Consider the following 20,957-nt stretch of genomic DNA (forward strand, 5'->3'; position numbering starts at 1 on the left):
TGCAACATTTAAGGAGGAGACATTTTAACAGGGTACAAGTAGTTGAAGGTTGTAAACCCCAAGGGAGGGAGAGGAGTTATTTAGGATATTATAGAGAAGAAGACTAAAGATGGGCCCTCAAGGAAAGCTGTGGAAATGACTTCACATCATGTATTTAAAGCTGTTCTGGATTTAGCACTAAAAACATTCAATAATATTGTAGTGAACAATCCTGCCCTGACAGGGAGATGGATTGTATGACCTACTATGTCTGTTTTCTATCTTTAACTTCCATGGTAAATCATTACAGTTGCACAGATGCCGCTGAGACTAGAGTTTTGCCCATTGTTTTCCAATAACTAGATTCAGTTTGCTGGGGCTTTTTAAGAAAGCTCATGTAATCAATCACAAATATTTCTTAAAGTTCATTTGTTTTTCCTGAAAATAGTTTTTCTATTTGATAAATAGAAAATTGTAGGTCCACAAATATAATTACATAGAGTGGCCTGATCCTTCACGTCAGCAGCAACAGCGGTTACTCAGCACCTTGTAGAATTGGGCCCTGTACCAGCAGGGTTTTAGTGAGGATCGCGATGAGATCAGAGCCACACCTGTCATTATCCTCTGTCTAAAATCATTTGGAGCCTCAGCTATGGTACTGGTTACTAGATTGCTTTAGAGAGGCCAGAACTCTAGCCTGCATGTTCAATTAATGTTTGGGATAGTTTTTAAAATTTTACTCTTTACTTTTAATTTTTTAAAAATAATATTTTAAAAGGAGCTGTAGGAAGGACAGATTTTGGGGGAGGGAAAGGGGCACGTTCCTTTCTCCCATACCCATCTAGCAGCAAGAACTAATTCAGTTAATTTTTCCTCCTGTATGTCGTCTGTGAAGCTGAAATTGGCCAGGCTGAGTTTAGCAACTTCAAACATATGTTGTACTGAATTGTTCCCCCATGTTAGGTGCATCAGAATCATCACCACAATACCGGCACAATGCTGGGAATAGCATTTTTAGTGCAAGGCTGCTCTCTGAGCCATGCGAGGTGGCACATGGCATATGGGCAAGTACAACTGAGAGCGTGGAGCTGAGGGAAGAACGTTGTGTACTGTCTCCCCCTTTGTGGAATTTACAGAGGCAACAGCTGTTTGAAGCTGGCCTCATGATTTGACAGACGTGCTAGAAATGAGACTTAAGATTTAATTAGGTGAGGATCTGGTTACTGTCAGCTTTGCTTTCTTGGCTAATTATTCCAAGAACTGCAGTTCAAACAAGTTGAACTTTATGGAAAATCAGTGTACTTCATCTTTTAGTTTCGATTGCTAGGATACTTCCTCTTTTTCATCCGCTGTGGTTTAATAACAGAAACAGAACCCTTCATTCAGCACCCTGCTTCCAGATTCCTGAAAGTACTTAACAGACATAAAGCCTCCCAACGTTATTAGGCATAATAATACACAAAGTTGTATAGAAGTTAAGAGGTTTGGTCCCAATGCAACTCAGTGGCAGAGCTGAGGTTATCTTATGTTTTTGTTTAGTACCTATCATGGTGGTATTTAAGAGCTGAATAACAGCCAGGAGTCATGGCTCTCTGATTTCCGATCTAATCATGAGATACACACCCTGCCTGTAATTAAAATCGTCATCTTATAAGTACAGTAGGCATTTTTAAAATGCATTTGGATAATTTATGGCCCAACTGTCCTGTCCAACTCCTACTGAAGTCAAAGTTATGTTTCTACTGAGTTCAGTCAAAGATGCCCCAAGCCTTTATGTTTGGAGAAAATGTAGATTTACTCCAATAAACAAATTACTCATAATTGTCCTGGGTAGCTTAGTATATTAGTCCCTCTGTTGATTTCTGGGAGTGAACCAGAAAACACATTTTCGGTATTGGCCCATAATTACACAAAACAAATGAATGTGTGAAAAAGAACATATTTACAATCTATTTTTGAATGATGTAGCACTTCCATGTTTGAATGTTGAGATCATGCATTCTTTAAAGAAAATTTAACAGTGTTAGGTTTTATTTTATATTCAGGAGAGTATTTGTTCCGGTAAAGGGTTGGGAGGTTGTAAAAGTAAAGGTTTCTGACAGAACAGTTATTTAAAAAAAAAAAAAAAAAAATTCTGATCTGTATGGATTTTGCTGTAGGGCTTCCTGATAATCACTCTGGATATCATTACAATTCTGAGCCTTTTAAACACATTACTTACAATGTATATGCCATTCATTATTGTAATGTAGTCTAATAACCACTGCTGAGAGACCTAGGACCACCAAATATGTGTTTTCCCCTGAAGCCCTTCACGTTAAGCCATTGTTTAGTTCCTTGGTTTTGTTTCAAATTTCTGCAACTCTGTATTTGATTACGCTTGTTTAATGTAGCTGGTACTATTTAATCTATTGCTGCAATCAGTTTTTGATTAGAGCTTTCAAATAGATTGGATTATCTGCTAAATGTGCATCAGTCCTAAAACTAGTATTGCAAAGATTGTCTGCTAGCCTTTGCCAGGTATATATCTCCTGTCTGACAGAACTAAGAGTTGGTAGCTGTTTCTTTTACTCAAAGTATACTTATATGTAGTAGATTTTTAAGAAGCTAAAATGTAACTTAGAGTAAGTTGAAAGGAGGACTTGTGGCACCTTAGAGACTAACAAATTTATTTGAGCATAAGCTTTCGTGAGCTACAGCTCACTTCATCGGTACCACTCCATACGGCTAAATTCAGTGCCTTGCGTAATAACAGGTTTCAGAGTAGCAACTGTGTTAGTCTGTATCCGCAGAAAGAAAAGAGTAAGTTGATCCTTTTGGCTATAAGGAAGTCAATTTGTGTGTGTCAGGTGTTCTCATATGTTTGCCCTAATGAGAACTAATTGTAAGATCTGTTGAGAGTGAGAAATTTGGGCCATTGCGACTACTGTTGTAATGACACTTAAAAATCATTTAAACTAAAGGTAAGAGCTAGTGGAATTAGATTTAATATATTTTTATTGCTTCCTAAATGTTCTGCCTTCAGATTTTATTGAATAGCTATGAGAGGAGAATAAAAATCTCTTGCTATTTAGCCTTGGAGTCTGTTTAGAAGAAAATACTAAAGAGAGAGCCTAATGCTAATTACTCTAATCAAGCACACTGATAATCCAGGGTAGGAAACTAGGTGGAAGGAATGATTCATGTAGTTCCAGTCATACAAGGTCTGACCTTGGCTTGAGTTTAGCAAAATAAACCTAATCCACCCTAAAATACTGTAGGTCTTTGCCAGACTTGACAAAACAGAAAATGTTCTACACATTCAGGGGGATTTACAGCATTTTAAAAATTGTTAGTATAATGACAACATTAGCTTTAAAATAAAATTCGAACTATTGCTCTGTTAAGACAGGTGTTGAGAGTTCTTGTAAAATGACCTGTAGCCAAAAAGCTAGATACTTTGGAGCTATTTTTTATTAATCCAGTTTCTCCCTCTAACCGGTATCAAGATGGTTAAAATGACTTTCCCAATACTAAAAACAAGTACAATGATATTTTTCTCTTTGTCATGTAGAGCATGATAGGCCCCAGTCCTGGTCCCATTGCAGTCAGTACATCTGCAGGCTTATGCAAAGTATTTTAGAATTTCATCTCCCAGTGTGCTGGCCGTAACGTTGCTGGTTGTGCAAAATTTCATAGCGAGCCAGGGTTTGAGCACTGTGTTATTCAGTAGTGGTCCTTACACCCTCTTGAGAGAGAAATCTATCACTTTTGTGTGTATATACAAACAATATTTTTACTATTTATTTTTTGGTGGGGAACAATACCACTAGGGTATCTACGCTGCTCTCCAAGAGCATTGCTACCAATATAATATCAAAGCATCACAAAGGCCCTTTCAAAGTCCATGCCATTACTGATCATTTCTCATGGAATGCAGCAGTATGAAGGAGCTATGCTGGCCTCATCTATGTTTCAAATTCATGTCCACCAGAACTTCAAAGTAATTTCACGAAAAAATATCTTGTGAAATAATTTAGTGACATTTGTGTGCAATCCACAGTAAGATTTCCAAACTTTAAAAATACAGTAAAATCAACCTACATCTAGCTCCAGAACAGAAGGATTCAAAAACATTTGTTATTCCAAATACTGAATGTTGCACAAGGACAGCTCCTCCACCCCTGCAGTCAATTTAACTTTGCCTTCAGTGAGAGGGAGTCTAGGCATCACATGATCAGTTTTCCCAATAGGGAAGGTGTGGTGGGAGCTTGAAGGTAAATTGCAAATTTACCCATTCCTTGAACTTTCATAATCAATTGCAACATAAATGAATGAATAAATCATGATTTTGTGTGTTTCTGCATCTCCCTAACCTGTTACTACCGTTTGTTATTACTATCAAAAGGAGATTACATATACTTACCCCTCTGGTTGGGAAACCCAGTACTCTTAAGATAAAAAGCCATAAGCCGCTTCTGTTTGTCTCCTGTAAAGCACACAGGAGATTGCTCCAAAACTGTCCTAAAGCCATACCACTTACGTTCCAGGAAGTGACTGGTGGGATGGAGGTAGCCAGTCAATGCTACGGGGGTAATACAGCTGCAATTCAGTCCTGCTGCGGAGGGTAATGAGCAGGAATGTCTCTGCTTGTTGTGGATTAGCAAAGGCAATTGATAAGGGGAAGCAAACTGTATCTGATACCTTTCAGGGTACCCTTGTTCGGAGCATTGTCGTGTCCAATTCTGAGGGGGCCATGTTTTAAAAAGTATTTAGTTGCCTAAAGATGCAGATAGGTGCCTTGTGAGAATTTCAGAAATGCCTATGTGCCTGTCTGCATATTTAGGGGCCCAAATACCTTTTAAAATGTGGCCCTTGAGTGAACTGTGTATTTCTTGAAGAAGGAGCTCTTAAGTCTGCATTTATACTTTAGTTTGTCACTTGCCTCCTATTGCTCAGTCACTGGCATTCTTAATTCTCCAACCTCATCAATTTATATAATATATAGGTTTGTGTAATTTATAGGTTTCAGTGGTTCTCAGCTTTTTCCAGCTTTGACCAAGGTGAGCCTCAAAGATCTGGACTGGAATTCAAACTGCAAGAAAGCCTGGATCTAAGTTTTGATTTGGATCCATCTGTATTTTGAATGTAAAACTATTATCAAACATCTTGCAATCTCTCCATCCTGAATCTCTTAACCTACTTATTAATATGTCTTTGTTCTTACCAAATTTCTGTGTTGTGGGAAAGATGCAGTTGGATTGGAATGAAACATCTGTTATTCTCATCCGTGAACTATGCTAAAACAGAAAGCTTAATAAAATAAACAGGAAAATGCTAAAGGTGGTGGTGACGGGTATTGAACTTCATTGGTTGATAGCTTAACTTTTGATTCTTCTGATTTAAAAATCTTGCTATACGAAATACTGCAGTGGTGGTACATGGCCTGCTGTCTGAGGATAGAGCAAGTTCATTTGTTCTCTCTGATAGCTGTGAATTTTGTCATGTTTTTGTTAGCTGGTCAGATGTGGTCTTTCTAAGGCTTTGATCTGGGCCTTTTGATCATGCTTATGGAACGGTATGTTCCCCTAACTTGCCTATAACCAAGTCCACTGATAGAGAGCAAAAAACGCAGTGCTGGCTACAACAGAGCTGGGAAGACTGACTCTGTATCATTCACTGGCGGCCCATGGGAACTCTTCTGAAAAGGTAATATAGCCCCAGGCTACAATGGAGCTTCGCTCCCAGGGAGCAGGGGGAATCACCTGGGACCATGGAGCAATCCTAGAAGGAGAGAACATCTGTACAGATGGTCCAAGACTATAGCAGAGCTCAGGGGATCCACAGAATTAGGGTTGCAAGCCCCCTGCTTGTGGGAAATATGCCTTGCTCTTTGTGAAAGAATTTGGAGGACATGCTTGAAGGGGGAACCTTGCAGAGTTTTCCTCCCCCTTGGCCCCATTGCCATGGGTATAGGTGGGGCACAATGGGACTCTCAGGTTTTGGCCCCCTCTGGTTGGTTCCTTAGTGTGCTGGGGAGTGTTGAGTTTGATCTCCTTGAGAGAAAACATAAACACTGTGTGTGTGTGTTTATGTATGTTTCAAGTATAAACAGTGTCGCTTAGGAAATCAAGTTGCACATCTCCAAACTCCAACTAGCTCATTACAGTATAAGCAACAGTTGTAGGAGTGTTTTCTTTTACTGGCTTGATGTCAGACATGAGCACTTTTAAAGCATATGCAAACTCCAGTGGCGAGATAAGATAACAACTGGTATTTTTGTTAAATCTCTTCCTTAAGATCTAATTATCCACTCATCTTTGTGTTTTCTCTTAACTAATGGGATAATGTAGCTTGGCCTAGCGACGCCACCCACAGCCAGGGTCATACATTTGAAAGCAAACTCTCCACATGAGTCTCTGGGGAAGCAGACTTCACATCATGACGGAAATGTGTCAGTCTCTAGGGGAAAGAGCCGACCACTCCACACATCAGCAGCTGCAGGCAGCATCACAAAGAGACTCATTGATGCTGCTGCTCCTCCTGCTCTTGGAGGGAAGGAAGGTGGTGGGTGTGTGGCAGTTTTGAGAGAGAGGATGGGGTGTGTGTGAAAATCCTCTTAAACCCAATGACAGCTCAGTCTTTAGCTGAGCAAACGTAACTTGTTCGTAATTATAACTGTACACCCCCTCTCCTGCCCCTCTCACACCCCACGTTAGCACCGCCTCTGGGTTTCTCAGCATTTCTTGTTTTATCCATGAACATCTTAGCTCTGGGTTACAGACTGGCTTTTTGGGGACCTTGTACAGCACAAAACATGTTTAATAATTCATCACTCAAGAGATCTTTCTCCCTTTTTCTGTCCTTGTGCTTGGTGCAGGAGCAAAGAAATCCTCGGTGGATTTATATTGTCGTTGCACACGCTCATGGGTTTTTCAGCCCTTTAGGGGGGATGCCTGCTTCCTGGTATAAATTAGAGCTTCAGGGATGCGCTCTCAATTGCCTGTGGCCTTCTACGGCCATCCAGCAGATGAGACCAGCTGGAGCATAGTGTGCTGTGGCTACACCTCCTGTCCTAGGTGCTGAGAGGAGGAGGGGTATTGTAGAGGAAAGGGATGCTTACTGGGGCTGTTCTGTCCATAATTTTACTTCTAGTTTTGGGGGGGCATTACAAATGACAGATGTTTCCAGTGTAGTTCATAAGGCAGACAATTATGCTGTGTGATCACCTCAATAGTGAAACACATGGAAGTTCTTGTGTTTTCATAGCTTTATTTATTTATTTTTAAATCTCCATACATTTGCACAGAAAACTTCCCCAGAACACATTACTGGGCCAATGCAAAGTAATGATACTTTACATCCTTATAGTACCTTCCAACTGAAAATTCAGAAGTACTTTGCAAATTTTATTGATCTGACGCCAGGCATATATTAAAAAGTTAGGTCAACCCAGCTGCATCGCTCAGGGTATGAAAATCCACACCCTGAGTGACACAGTTAAGCCCTAAGCCTGGATCAAGCATGGCTGATCACATATCTGCACTATGAATCAAACTACTTTCAATGGGCTAGGTAGGAATGGTGCCATATGGATTTATATTTGCTGAAAGGACTGTAAATGCATGGCAATGATAAATAGCAACATATCCAATTGGGGAGGGTGTCTAATGGGGGTAGTGCAGAGATTTTGAGTCAGGGCCAAGGCCCTTTAACATCTTTGTTAATGGCCTTGCAGGGAGATGAATGGAATGTTAATGACAGGTGTCAGGTAGCAGCCCTGTTAGTCTGTATTCGCAAAAAGAAAAGGAGTACTTGTGGCACCTTAGGGACTAACGAATTTATTTGAGCATAAGCTTTCGTGAGCTATAGCTCACTTCATCCGAATGATGAAAGCTTATGCTCAAATAAATTTGTTAGTCTCTAAGGTGCCACAAATACTCCTTTTCTTTTTGGAATGTTAATGACACTTTCAGTTGACACTAAATACTGGTTGATTGTAGTGTTGTTGCCGTGGTGTTGGTTCCAGGATATTAGAGAGACAAGGAGGGTGAGGTAATCTCTTTTACTGGATCAACTTCTGTTGGTGAAAGAGATAAGCTTTTGAGTTTTCACAGTGCTTCCTCAGGTCTCTCTGTACCTCTTCCAGACCGTCGCTAGGGCGGGGAGGTGGTGGTGTTTTTTCACACCCCTTAGCGACATAAATTTTGCCAACTTAAATGAGTAGACATGGCCTATGCTTGAAAGCGTGTGTCTCTTACCAGCAGAAGTTTGTCCAGTAAAAGAGATTACCTCACCCACCTTGTCTCATTAAATACTGGCTAATTTAAAGACCTCAACTCAAATTATTTAAAGATTTCTTTAAGACCACAGTGTTTACAGTGTATTTGGCCTGAAGTCACTGTAAATTCTTTACTGCTATGAATGGATACTGAGCTAAATATTAGCATCTGTGTACTAATGCTCTTTAGTCTGCTGGACAGCTTAGCACTGAATGCTGTGCAAAAATTGTGTCTTCCTGTGATCTGTGAATTACATGCAAGTATTATATGACACATCCGACCTGAACTGTTTCCATGTGAAATGCATTCCTCTCACAAAATACATCATGGGTGTTGACCAGCTGAAGATGACAGGCTTCCTAAATCAAAGAATGTGAGTCACTGTTTTCAACTGGTTGTAAAAGACCGAGGGTCTGATCCTGTTTTTGCTTATACAGCTATAAAACAGGTTTCAGAGTAGCAGCCGTGTTAGTCTGTATCTGCAAAAAGAAAAGGAGGGCTTGTGGCACAGTCTCTGAGCTATAAAACAGGAGCAGTTGCACTGAAATTTTTCAGTTTACACCAGCGTAAAGGAGAATCAGGCAGAGAAATTTTGAGTTTCCCCAGTTTCTTCTAAATATCCAGATGTCAGAAGAGGGTGGTGACAACTGTCCAGGGGCTTTTGAATAGGATCAGCTACAAAGAATTTTAAATTATATAAAATTAAAGGAGATATTCTTTCCACATATACTTCGGGACCAGCTGGAAATGCCGACTGTACACAAGTGATTATTGCACAGTATTTGCTCCCTCTCCTGCAATATGCTCAGCTAGTACAGACTCTTGTGCCCCAATGCAATCCCGCTGACTTCACTGGGATACAAGGGTCTGTGCAAAACACAACATACAGACAGCCCACATACTGAAGAGTTTACAATATAGACAAAACGGGCACAGACTAGACAAGATGTCTTGGGAATCCCAGAGGGGAGTCCCATATTGACTCACTTCTTTTGGCCATCCTGGAAGAACTGAGTCTTTACTTAATAGTCTCCAGGGAAGGTATCCCAAAGTATATGCGAAAATGTTTGCTTCCTCAAATAGCTTGAAGTGATAAGAGGTGGCTCTGATCAATAACAATTGCAGATGTTGATAGTTAAAAATAAAGACACTCGCTGTTTCCATTGGAATTAAAAAAAAAAAATCTTCATGGAAACCTGGAGATTATGGGGCAGATCACTAGCTGGTGTAAATTGTCATCGCTCTGCTGCAAACAGTTTATGCCATCTGAGGATCTGTCTGCATGGATCATGGATATTGTCTTAGGTTTTATAAAAGTTTGTGTTTACATAACCTTAACTATGGAACAGGGGTTTTTTTGACACTTGTCCCTTGTAATAAAGATCTGTTTTCAACAATGGTAATTTCCAGCATCCTTATTGTCACAAAGCCTCAATAGATTATTCATAGATCATTATTTTGTCTTAAAAAAAACCCATTCATTACATTCAGCAACATGCACAAGTAAAGTTCCTTTGAAAATTATCCAGAGCTCTGGCTATAAAGTGACTTTAGAGTGATATAGAAGAAATTAATAAAATGGGCTGGCACAGATATTTTAATAGTGTTTTTAATTCCCTAGTATGTGCCTGCTCACTCTCAGACCTGCTGGCATATACTTCATTCATGTCACATGTACTTTGGTTACTGATCAAAGCAGGCTCTAGGTCTAGCTGACTGGAGGCATGGATCAATCTGCCAAAAGCCCTGTGCCAAAAATGTCGTTTGATTTATGCCACTTTAACTCCACTGATTTTCAGAACATGCCCTTTAGTGAATTCAAGTCAGCCTGCAACACACAATTATTGAATAAATCACATAGCCATACCTGCAGAGAACTATTGACTAGAACCCTGGCCATGTCGCACTCAACACCCAGTTCTAACACTTGAATTAAAAGAGAACTGTAGTTGCTAATAATTAAATGGCAAATAAATAAATAAATCATTAACATAGTTAAGGTTCCCCGGGGATAGCTTTTGCCCTTCCAGAACATGGAATTCAGCAGAAACCAAGGAATACAGAGTTAAGGCAGGTTTCAGAGTAACAGCCGTGTTAGTCTGTATTCGCAAAAAGAAAAGGAGTACTTGTGGCACCTTAGAGACTAACCAATTTATTTGAGCATAAGCTTTCGTGAGCTACAGCTCACTTCATCGGATGCATACTGTGGAGAGTTAAGGCAAATGCCCAAGGTGGGTTTCAGACTTCAAAGTTGTAGGCCCAGTGAGGCATTAAGTGGCCCATTCATCTCAATGAGAAGTTCTCAGAGGAAAGAGAATACTCCATGTTGATGAATATAGCTTGAAACAATTGCTCTGAGATGGGTGAACTGCACCATTCATGTCAGTGGGTGCTCCCTTCCTGCCAGCAGTGCAGGAGAGTTTCTGGTGTGTGTTAAGCATACTGGTTCTTAGCCCCTCACCCCAGTGTTTTTGGTCATTTGCTCTGAGCATGCCTGTTCTAAGCTCCACTTCCAGAGGGGCAGGGCTTCTCCAGATCCTAGCTCACATGGGGGTTAGGGAGAAAGGCTTGGATACCACAGAAAGGCAAGCCCTCACCCCAGAACTTGGCTTACATGAGGGGGAGTGAGAGGGGGGTCAGACTGTCAGATGGGCAGGGAACCCCAGATCCCAGCTTGCATAGGGTGGTAGAAAGAGGGGTGCCCATGTCCCTATTGTCCCCTAGTTCCTTGCTATTCAATCCATGTCCCCTTCCCATTCCCTTCACCTGAGACCCCCACCTTTCTCCCCTCCTCTACTACCCATCACCATTTGTCCCCTTCTCTTTGATGCAGCCCCAAACCCCTCTCACCCTTATTTCCCCCTCACTCCCCCCCTAAAAGGCCCTCCCTTTCCAGTAAAAGCATTTGCATATCTAATTAATTTTTTTTATTACATTCCCCCAAAATAACCTCCTTGTTATACCAATAAAATAAAAACCAGCAGGATCTTATTAAAGGGGAAAAGGCAAAATGCCACATTTATTGTGAATACAGAAAGAGTCATAGTAAGCAGTTATAGCTATAACATTCCATTCAATTTCATATTTATTCACACATTCATTCATACACACACACGGGTTCTGCAAGGTTGTTATCATAGTTACCAGCCTTAGAGTTGCTCATGCCAAGCCACTGGCCAGGTGGCCTGGACATGAGGAGGGAGCAGGGCCTTGTCAGATGCTCATCTGACGCTCCTGGAAGTTGGTTTGCAGAATCAGACCCCAAAGTTCTCACTTTCTAGAGTCCATTTTTATAGGAATTTCTTCCTATGCCCGTCTATGGGAATTGCTTCATCATGCAGTTGCTGAATCAATCAGCAGATGACACATTCCTGACGGCTCTGTGCTGCCAGATGTTATCTTGTTCTTTGGTTCTCCCATTCTTGAGGCTGTTGGGTGGATTCCAGTCTGCCCTCCGGGGGTCCTCTGGTTATTTCCACTTGACGCCTTCTTCAGCCGATGGACACTGGATTCTTAGGCTGGCACCTCCCTGATAATTCAGTTATTATTCACACCAAGCATCCATCCACATACATCCTCTATCTCTATTTTAATCACAATTGTTAACAAAGCGAGATGAATACAACAAAAGGGCGGGGAGTCTCTGGGTGCTGTTTCTGTTGTTACAGGGTATTGCTTTGAGTCTCTTTCTGTGTGAGTAGTTGTTGTTACAAAGAATTGCTTTGAGAACAGACCCTGTCTTAGAATGTACTAACACAATTAGCAGCTTGCAAGTTTCACACACAGAGGGAGAGAAACAGTACCAAAATCCAAAAGACCTCTTAATTAGTAATACCCTGGAATTTAAACTATGGGGAATCAAACTCATTTGTGATTTTAATACAGAACTTCTTTAATACGATCTAGCATCCTCACATGCCCTTCCTCCCCCAACAGAGACAGATTTTACTGATATACCTCCCAACCCTTTTCAGATTTCTGCCCAAGGAGGATCAGGTTCAGAGACCTACTGTTTATCCCTTTGAGCTCTCCAGCTGGTGTGAAACTTCCAAGACTAACAATCCTATTAATTTCTCTCTCTCCATACTCAACTCAGGATAATCAATTTGGCATGAAAATCAGGCATGTGGGTCACCCTTATGACAAGCCAGACTGAAGAAGCAAAATATTTTTGAAGTAACCTTTTAATTTTGATTTCCCCAAAGAGCTGGTGGGTTCCATGTCTGTACTCATTTGGGGTAACTTTTGAGCATTGGACACCCTGGTGCAATGAACTGAGCCCTGGTTTGATGTCTGTGTGACCAAAAATGAGTTGCCAGAATCTTTCAATTTATAAGAAAAGTTGTTTTGTTTCTCCTTAGAGTTATATCTTGGGAACCCTTTTTTCAAATGGCCCCAAATTTGGATCGATGTCAGAACCAGAGGGCACTGTTAATTATACCAAATTACAAGGCTAACCATGAGTAACCATGTAGATTTTAGAGCAGTTAGAGTCAAGCTTTAAATACAAACCTGGTCTTAAGTACAGTAAGGTTGTTACCCTGCTATAAAAGATCCCTTATCCAATGAGTGTGGCAACAACCAGACACAACTTCATATTTTCATGCCTATGAAGGCCCTGATCCTGCCCTAGAATTCTTCTGTAGGTCCCTGAACCCATGCAGAGTCCCACTGAAGCCAATGTGAGTCTGCCCTAGAACAGGGGTTCACAACCTTTTTATTTCTGAGGCCCCCCCAGTATGCTATAAAAACTCCACAGACCACCTGTGCCACAATAATTGGTTTTCTGCATATAAAAGCCAGGGCCGGTGTTAGCGGGTAGCAAGCAAGGCAATTGCCTGGAGCCCCAGCGTCCTACATTGCTACGTTGCTCAGGCTTTGGCTTCAGCCCTGGGTGGCAGGGTTCAGGGCACGAGCTTAAGACCCATATGCTATGGCTTCGGATTTCTGCCCTGGGCCTCAGTGCGTCTAACGCTGGTCTTTTTGGCGGACCCCCTAAAACCTGCTCAAGGTCCCCGAGTGGGCCCCGTACTCCTGGTTGAGAAACACTGCCCTAGAAGATTTAAATGCAGTTGAGGCCAAAGCCAGCACGTTAGAGGCCCCCATTAATGTCCACTTCTCGGTGGCGGGAATTTGGCTCAGAATGTCAGTGGGATCATTTCACTGCTGTAAATCTGGAGAAGTTGGCCTGTAGGGCTTTAAAGGTAATTCAGCAACCAGTACAAATGTTGGGCCTGACGCGCATTACTACCTCCCAGCTAACTAAAGGACCAATGTTTATATCCCAGACTAACGAGACCTTGAAAAGCATTTCCATGAATAGCGTAAAATAATTCCAATATGAAAAAGTTGCCAAAGTAATTTTAAACAAATTACAAACTAAAAATAGGAAACCACAAAGAACTCTGTTTATGAATGGCTTATTCTCCAAGTAAGCTCTGATTTAGTTTAGCTGAATGGAGGGGGAAAACCCTATTATAAATATAGATTTTACTTGTACATTATAGAAAATGGACACTTTCATCACAGTTGAGCCTAAAAATGAAGCAGGTGGAAAGCCCAATGGTTTGTACAGAACAAAATAAGCCATCTGAAAACATTGAAAAATAAATAAGAAATGCCAATTCATCATGGCAAATGCATCAAAGGGCCTAGTGCAGGTTTACTGTTCTGATTAGACATAAAAAGAGGTTCTGAGCTCCCCATAAACCCATAGAGTTCATGCCCCACTGGTACTCTGTACCCATCATCATGAAGGGGGTATTCCGTGACAAGTGGCACGGTCAGTATATTTTAAACTGGATGCTCCCTGCCCTGTTCACTCAATGTCTTTCCACATTATTCCTGCCAGGGGAACGAGATATGCCCGCAGAGGGCTCTGCGTGGTGCTGAGGCTGGATCAGAACATGAGTTCATATGATGCTCCTTGCCAATACAAAACGGGCCTCAAAATCAAAATGTCTACCTGAGCCTCTCTATTAGCCAGGTGATTTGCTATCGTCTGGTCCACCTCTCACCCCTTGTCTATCTCACTACATCTGTCATATTTAAACTTAAATTGTGCTCTCTTTAAGGCAAGAATCATGTTTGTGCTTGTTTATTAGGGTCCCTAGTATGTCTCTGGAGGCTCAGAATAAATAACACTGTGCAGTGTGCATGCCTGGTGGCACCCAGAAATCAACCAGAGCATGAACTGAGTCCCAGGTGTTTGATACAATTGATATATGTGGTTTGTTAGCCAGTTTGTTCCTTGCATCCATCCAAACAATGCATATAAGGGAGATAGTACGGAGCTGAGTAGCAATTCAGCTTTTTGAGTCACATGTTGAATACAGCCTAGGAAATTTACTTTTTAGAGATGTAAATTGTGGGGATTTTTTTGTTTGTTTAAAAACATTTTCCCTTTAGAAACTCCCTGAAGTGACCAAGTCACAATATTGGAGAATTTCCCTTTCACTTTATTCTCAAACCAAACAGTCATGTCTGGAGGTTTCTTTATGTCGTTATTACTGTCATTCTATACCACCACGCCTGTCACCTGCAATCCATGTAAAAAAGCATAGTTCCATTTAAGAGTAAGATGCAATAGAGATCATGGGTTGTATGTAATAGAAAAAAAATCAAAGCCAAAGAGTTTTTCATGAGAAAGTGAAGTTGCCAAGAGACACAGTTGTTAGAGGCTGTAATTCCATGAATAATTTGTAGTTTGTACTAGGATGGGGAGGTGGAATCTCTAGTCGATCCTAAGTTAGACTTCCTTTTAATCCTAATCTGTCTGTCAGAGATTTGCCCCGGTAATTCTGCAAAATAATATGTTGAAGCAGTCACACATCTCTTGAGACACAGGATTATTCTAGTATAAATAAAGACTGACATTAAATGGTATCCAAAAAACATCACATTTAAAATGCAATGAGAGATGAGTAAGTAAAATATCTAACAGACTGCACTTTCTCACTAGATAAACCATGCTGGTGGCTCTCATAGCAAGTGTGTGGAAGCATAAACAGATGCTATGAATGACTGAGGAGGAAATTCGAGGACAGACATTTAGCTATCAACAGTTTGTGCAGACAGACACGCATTTATTGGCAGCTGTACTGCCTACATATAACATAATTTTATTTTATCTTTGCAAAAATTAGAAACATGCTGGACGTTACAGGTAAAACACCCACTGCTTTGAATAACTATGGCTCACTCAGACCTGTAGTGTTCGGCCCTAAATCTGTACAATCCAACCACAACTCGTACCTGGACGTGTCATTAGTTTCCCCAGAAAGGAATTCTAATCTTAGTGAGATTTTGGCATTAATACAAAAATAGTAGGGGAAAAGTGATGGAGATTTAATAAGCATAATGTTATTTCATGCAAGACTGGAAAGAGACATAATTTGAGCAGCACTGGGGAAAGCTGATGTAGAATATCACACCTCTGAAGGAAGCTGTTAGCATGACTGCTATGATGCTTCTCTTTGTTTTTGCCAAAAAAAACCCCACCACCTTTCATTTTTTCAGCACTCTTCAGAAGTTGGTTCTCAAGCATGTGATGGAGCCTGTGAATAGAGGCTGGGATTTTCACAGGAGCCCAAGGGATTTTAGGTGCCCAGCTCCCTTTGGGTGAAGGGCTACATTGCAAACTTGCTTTTTTACATACAATAATGTAAAGAGAACGTTATCAAGTGGACATGGAAGTCAATGGGAATCTCTTAATTTACTTGAAAGAGCTTTGAATCAGACCCATATCTAGAACCATCCAGTGTGGCTGCAGAACTCAGTCTTCAGCGGAGAAAATAAGGCACCCCAAAATTGAGGGTACTTCTGAAAACATGCCCAAACTGGTAAATATCTTCATCCCAGACAAAGCACAATGGCCCTCTCAATAGAAAACTCTTCACTCACAGCTGCTTTGGTAACAGGAAGTTCGCTACATTCCCTTCCCTTCCAAAGAACCAGTCCTCTTTCTTTAACTGTTACGTGTTCTCACACAAGGCATCCTTTTTAGTAGCACTTTTTTTCTTTCCTTGTGTAGATTAATCCTGGGAGTAAGGCAGCCATGGCTAACCTGTGCCCCGGAGATATTATTCTGGCAATTAATGGCGAGAGCACAGAAACCATGACTCATCTAGAAGCACAAAACAAGATCAAAGCAAGTATGGACCAGCTGATGCTATCTGTGAACAGGTGGGTGTCTGCACTTTTCCTTCAAACACTTACACCTCTTTGGTATTGACCCACTACATAGTTACCGTGTCCATATTTGTAACTAAATGTCCCCTTCCTTGAGATGCTCTTCTGCAACCACACGGCAGCCTTGAGCAGCATCATGTTTTCCTCTGAATCTCTGAGCTGTAGCCTCTTTCCTAGCTAGGGAGGACTGGAAGGCAGTTCGTGTTGGAGCAGATCTGATACGACATCTTAAAATAAAAATAAAATAATCCCATCTGAGTGACCCTAAGGGCTTGTCTACATGGGGACGTGAAGTGAAAGTGAATCTACTGAAAGTGTGAAGTCAAGGTGCATAAATTAAAGGGCATTTCATTCAGGAGTAAAGCAGCCGTAGTACGAAGTTTGCTGTAATTGAATCCTCGTCCAAGGATTCCAGGGAGGATTAAGGGTTTGTCAAAGCACATTAACTGTTAGTGTGCATCAATCGGTCTACAGGGACAGATAGTCTGAGGCAGGCTAGTGCCGGGTGAGTTCACACCCCAGTTTGCGGTGAACTAATTGTTCACATAGACAAACCCTTAATCCATCCTGGAATCCTTGGACGAGGATTCAATTACAGCAAATTATGGCCACTTTACTCCTGAATGAAACACCCTTTAATTTATGCATATTGACTTCACATGTTTTAGCTGATTCACTTTAACTATCCTGAGGCCATGTCTACACTACAAAAGTACTCCGATTTGACAGAAGTCGATTTTTGGGAACAGATTTTATAAAGTTGAGTGCATGCGTCCACACTAAGCACATTAATTCGGCGGCGTGCATCCACAGTACCATGGCAAGCATCGACATTCTGAGCAGTGCATTGTGGGTAGCTAGCCCACAGTTCCCACAGTCTCCACTGCCCATTGGAATTCTGGGCTGAGCTCCCAATGCCTGATGGGGCCAAAAGTTTGTCGCGGGTGGTTATGGGTAAATTCGTCAGTCAACCCTCCCTCCCTCCCTCGGTGAAAGCAACAACAGACAATCATTTTGCGCCCTTTTTCCTGGATTGCCCGAGCAGACGCCATAGCATGGCAAGCATGGAGCCCGTTCAGCTCACCGCAGCAGTTATGACCATTGTAAACACCTTGCGCATTATCGTGCAGTTTATGCAGAACCAGCACCTGAAAAACCAGGTGAGGAGGCAACGGCAGCGCAGTGATGAGGACATGAACACAGATTTCTCTAAAACTGTGATCCCCAGCAATTTGGAGATCATGGTGTTACTGGGGCAGGCTCATGCCATGGAACATCGATTCTGGGCACGGGAAACAAGCACAGGGTGGTGGGACTGCTTAGTGTTGCAGGTTTGGGATGATTCCCAGTGTCTGAAACTTTTGCATGCGTAAGGGCACTTTCATGGAATTTTGTTACTTGCTTTCCCCTGCCCTGAAGCGCAAGAATACCAAGATGAGAGTAACCCTCACAGTTCACAAGCGAATGGCAATAGCCCTGTGGAAGCTTGCAACGCCAGACAGCTACCGGTCAGTCGGGAATCAATTTGGAGTGGGCAAATCTGCTGTGGGGGTTGCTGTGATGCAAGTAGCCAACGCAGTCATTGAGCTGCTGCTATCAAAGGTAGTGACTCTGGGAAATGTGCAGGTCATACTAGATGGCTTTGCTGCAATGGGATTCCCTAACTGTGGTGGGGCTATAGACGGAACTCCATATCCCTATGTTGGGACCGGACCACCAGGGCAGCCAGTACATAAACCGCAAAGGGTACTTTTCAATGGTCCTGCAAGCACTGGTGGATCACAAGGGACGTTTCACCAACATCAGTGTGGGATGGCCGGGAAAGGTTCGTGACTCTTCAGGAACGCTGGTCTGTTAAAACGGCTGCAGGAAGGGATTTACTTCCCAGACCAGAAAATAATTGTTGGGGATGTTGAAATGCCTATAAAAAGAAAAGGAAAATACAGTGGGGAGATTTATATACACAGAGAACATGAAACAATGGGTTTTACCATACACACTGTAACAAGAGTGATCAGGTAAGGTGAGCAATTACCAGCAGGAGAGCGGAGGGGAAAAAACCTTTTGTAGTGATACTCAAGGTGGGCCATTTCCAGCAGTTGACAAGAATGTGTGCGGAACAGTGTGTGTGTGTGGGGGGAATAAACAAATATATGATATATGCCATCATGTGCCAGCAATGCCCCTCTGCCATGTACATTGGCCAAACCAGACAGTCTCTACGTAAAAGAATAAATGGACACAAATCAGACGTCAAGAATTATAACATTCAAAAACGAGTCGGAGAACACTTCAGTCTCTTTGCTCACTTGATTACAGACCTAAAAGTGGCAATTCTTCAACAAAAAAACTTCAAAAACAGACTCCAGTGTGAGACTGCTGAATTGGAATTAATTGTATTCCGTTTATTCAAGCCTAAGTTCATTTGCAAAGACTGGGAGTGGATGTATCATTACACAAAGTAAAACTATTTCCCCATGTTTATTCCCCCCTCCACCCCCACACTGTTCCTCAGATGTTCTTGTCAACTGCTGGAAGTGGCCCACCTTGATTATCACGACAAAAGGTTCCCCCCCGCCCCCGCTGTCCTGCTGATAATAGCTCACATTACCTGATCAGTCTTGTTACAGTAAAAAGAAAAGGAGTACTCTGTGAGAGTGATGGGTCGTCCTTCAGGATAGGTTGTAGATCCCTGATGATGCGTTGGAGAGGTTTTAGTTGGGGGCTGAAGGTGACGGTTAGTGGCGTTCTGTTATTTTCTTTGTTGGGCCTGTCCTGCAGTAGGTGACTTCTGGGTACTCTTCTGGCTCTGTCAATCTGTTTCTTCACTTCAGCAGGTGGGTATTGTAGTTGTAAGAATGCTTGACAGAGATCTTGTAGGCGTTTGTCTCTGTCTGAGGGGTTGGAGCAAATGCGGTTGTATCATAGAGCTTGGCTGTAGACAATGGATCGTGTGGTGTGGTCTGGATGAAAGCTGGAGGCATGTAGGTAGGAATAGCTGTCAGTAGGTTTCCGGTATAGGGTGGTGTTTATGCAACGGGCTTTGTTGCAAGGATAGGTTCCTGGGTTAGTGGTTCTGTTGTGTGGTATGTAGTTGCTGGTGAGTATTTGCTTCAGGTTGGGGGGCTGTCTGTAGGCAACAAAGCCCGTTGCCAACTGTGCCCACATATCTCTTCAGGGGACACCATCACAGGGCCTAATAACATCAGCCACACTATCAGAGGCTCGTTCACCTGCACATCTACCAATGTGATATATGCCATCATGTGCCAGCAATGCCCCTCTGCCATGTACACTGGTCAAACTGGACAGTCTCTGTGTAAAAGAATAAATGGACACAAATCAGATGTCAAGAATTATAACATTCATAAACCAGTCGGAGAACACTTCAATCTCTCTGGTCACGCGATTACAGACATGAAAGTTGCGATATTACAACAGAAAAACTTCAAAACCAGACTCCAGCAAGAAACTGCTGAATTGGAATTCATTTGCAAATTGGATACAATTAACTTAGGCTTGAATAGAGACTGGGAGTGGCTAAGTCATTATGCAAGGTAACCTATTTCCCCTTGTTTTTTCCTACCCCCCCTCCCCCCACTGTTCCTCAGACGTTCTTGTTAAACCCTGGATTTGTGCTGGAAATGGCCCACCTTGATTATCATACACATTGTAAGGAGAGTGATCACTTTAGATAAGCTATTACCAGCAGGAGAGTGGGGTGGGGGGGAGAGAAAACCTTTTGAAGTGATAAACACCCATTTTTTCATGGTCTGTGTGTATAAAACATCCTCACTGCATTTTCCACTTTATGCATCCGATGAAGTGAGCTGTAGCTCATGAAAACTTATGCTCAGATAAATTGGTTAGTCTCTAAGGTGCCACAAGTACTCCTTTTCTTTTTGCGAATACAGACTAACATGGCTGCTACTCTGAAACCTATCTTGTTACAGTGTGTATGGTAACACCCATTGTTTCATGTTCTCTGTGTATATAAATCTCCCCACTGTATTTTCCACTGCATGCATCCGATGAAGTGAGCTGTAGCTCACAAAAGCTTATGTTCAAATAAATTTGTTAGTCTCTAAGGTGCCACAAGTACTCCTTTTCTTTTTGCCGATACAGACTAACACGACTGCTACTCTGAAACCTGTCTAAATGCCTATAGTTATCCTTGGGGACCCAGCCTACCCCTTAATGTCCTGGCTCATGAAGCAGTACACAGGCACCCTGGACAGTAGTAAGAAGCTGTTCAACTATAGGCTGAGCAAGTGCAGAATGGTGGTAGAGTGTGCATTTGGACGTTTCAAGGGTCGCTGGCGCAGTTTACTGACTCACTCAGAGGTCAGCGAAACCAGTATTCCCATTGTTATTGCTGCTTGCTGTGTGCTCCACAATCTCTGTGAGAGTAAGGGGGAGACGTTTATGGCAGGGTGGGAGGTTGAGGCAAATCGCCTGACCGCTGAATATGTGCAGCCAGACCCCAGGGCAGTTAGAAGAATACAGCAGGAAGCGATGCGAATCAGA

The 20,957-nt window shown here is 42.1% G+C and overlaps 1 protein-coding gene across 1 annotated transcript in view; it reads left to right on the forward strand.

Annotated features, from left to right (window-relative positions):
• Nucleotides 1–20,957, forward strand: part of PDLIM4 (PDZ and LIM domain 4) — a 96,244-nt gene that overhangs the window by 6,241 nt on the left and 69,046 nt on the right. The window contains exon 2 of the mRNA XM_037907260.2: nucleotides 16,273–16,424. Within this exon, the coding sequence (XP_037763188.1) occupies nucleotides 16,273–16,424 (152 nt within the window). The remainder of the gene's footprint in view (nucleotides 1–16,272; nucleotides 16,425–20,957) is intronic.

Source organism: Chelonia mydas, chromosome 8 (assembly GCF_015237465.2).
Source record: "Chelonia mydas isolate rCheMyd1 chromosome 8, rCheMyd1.pri.v2, whole genome shotgun sequence".
Classification (NCBI taxonomy): domain Eukaryota; kingdom Metazoa; phylum Chordata; order Testudines; family Cheloniidae; genus Chelonia; species Chelonia mydas.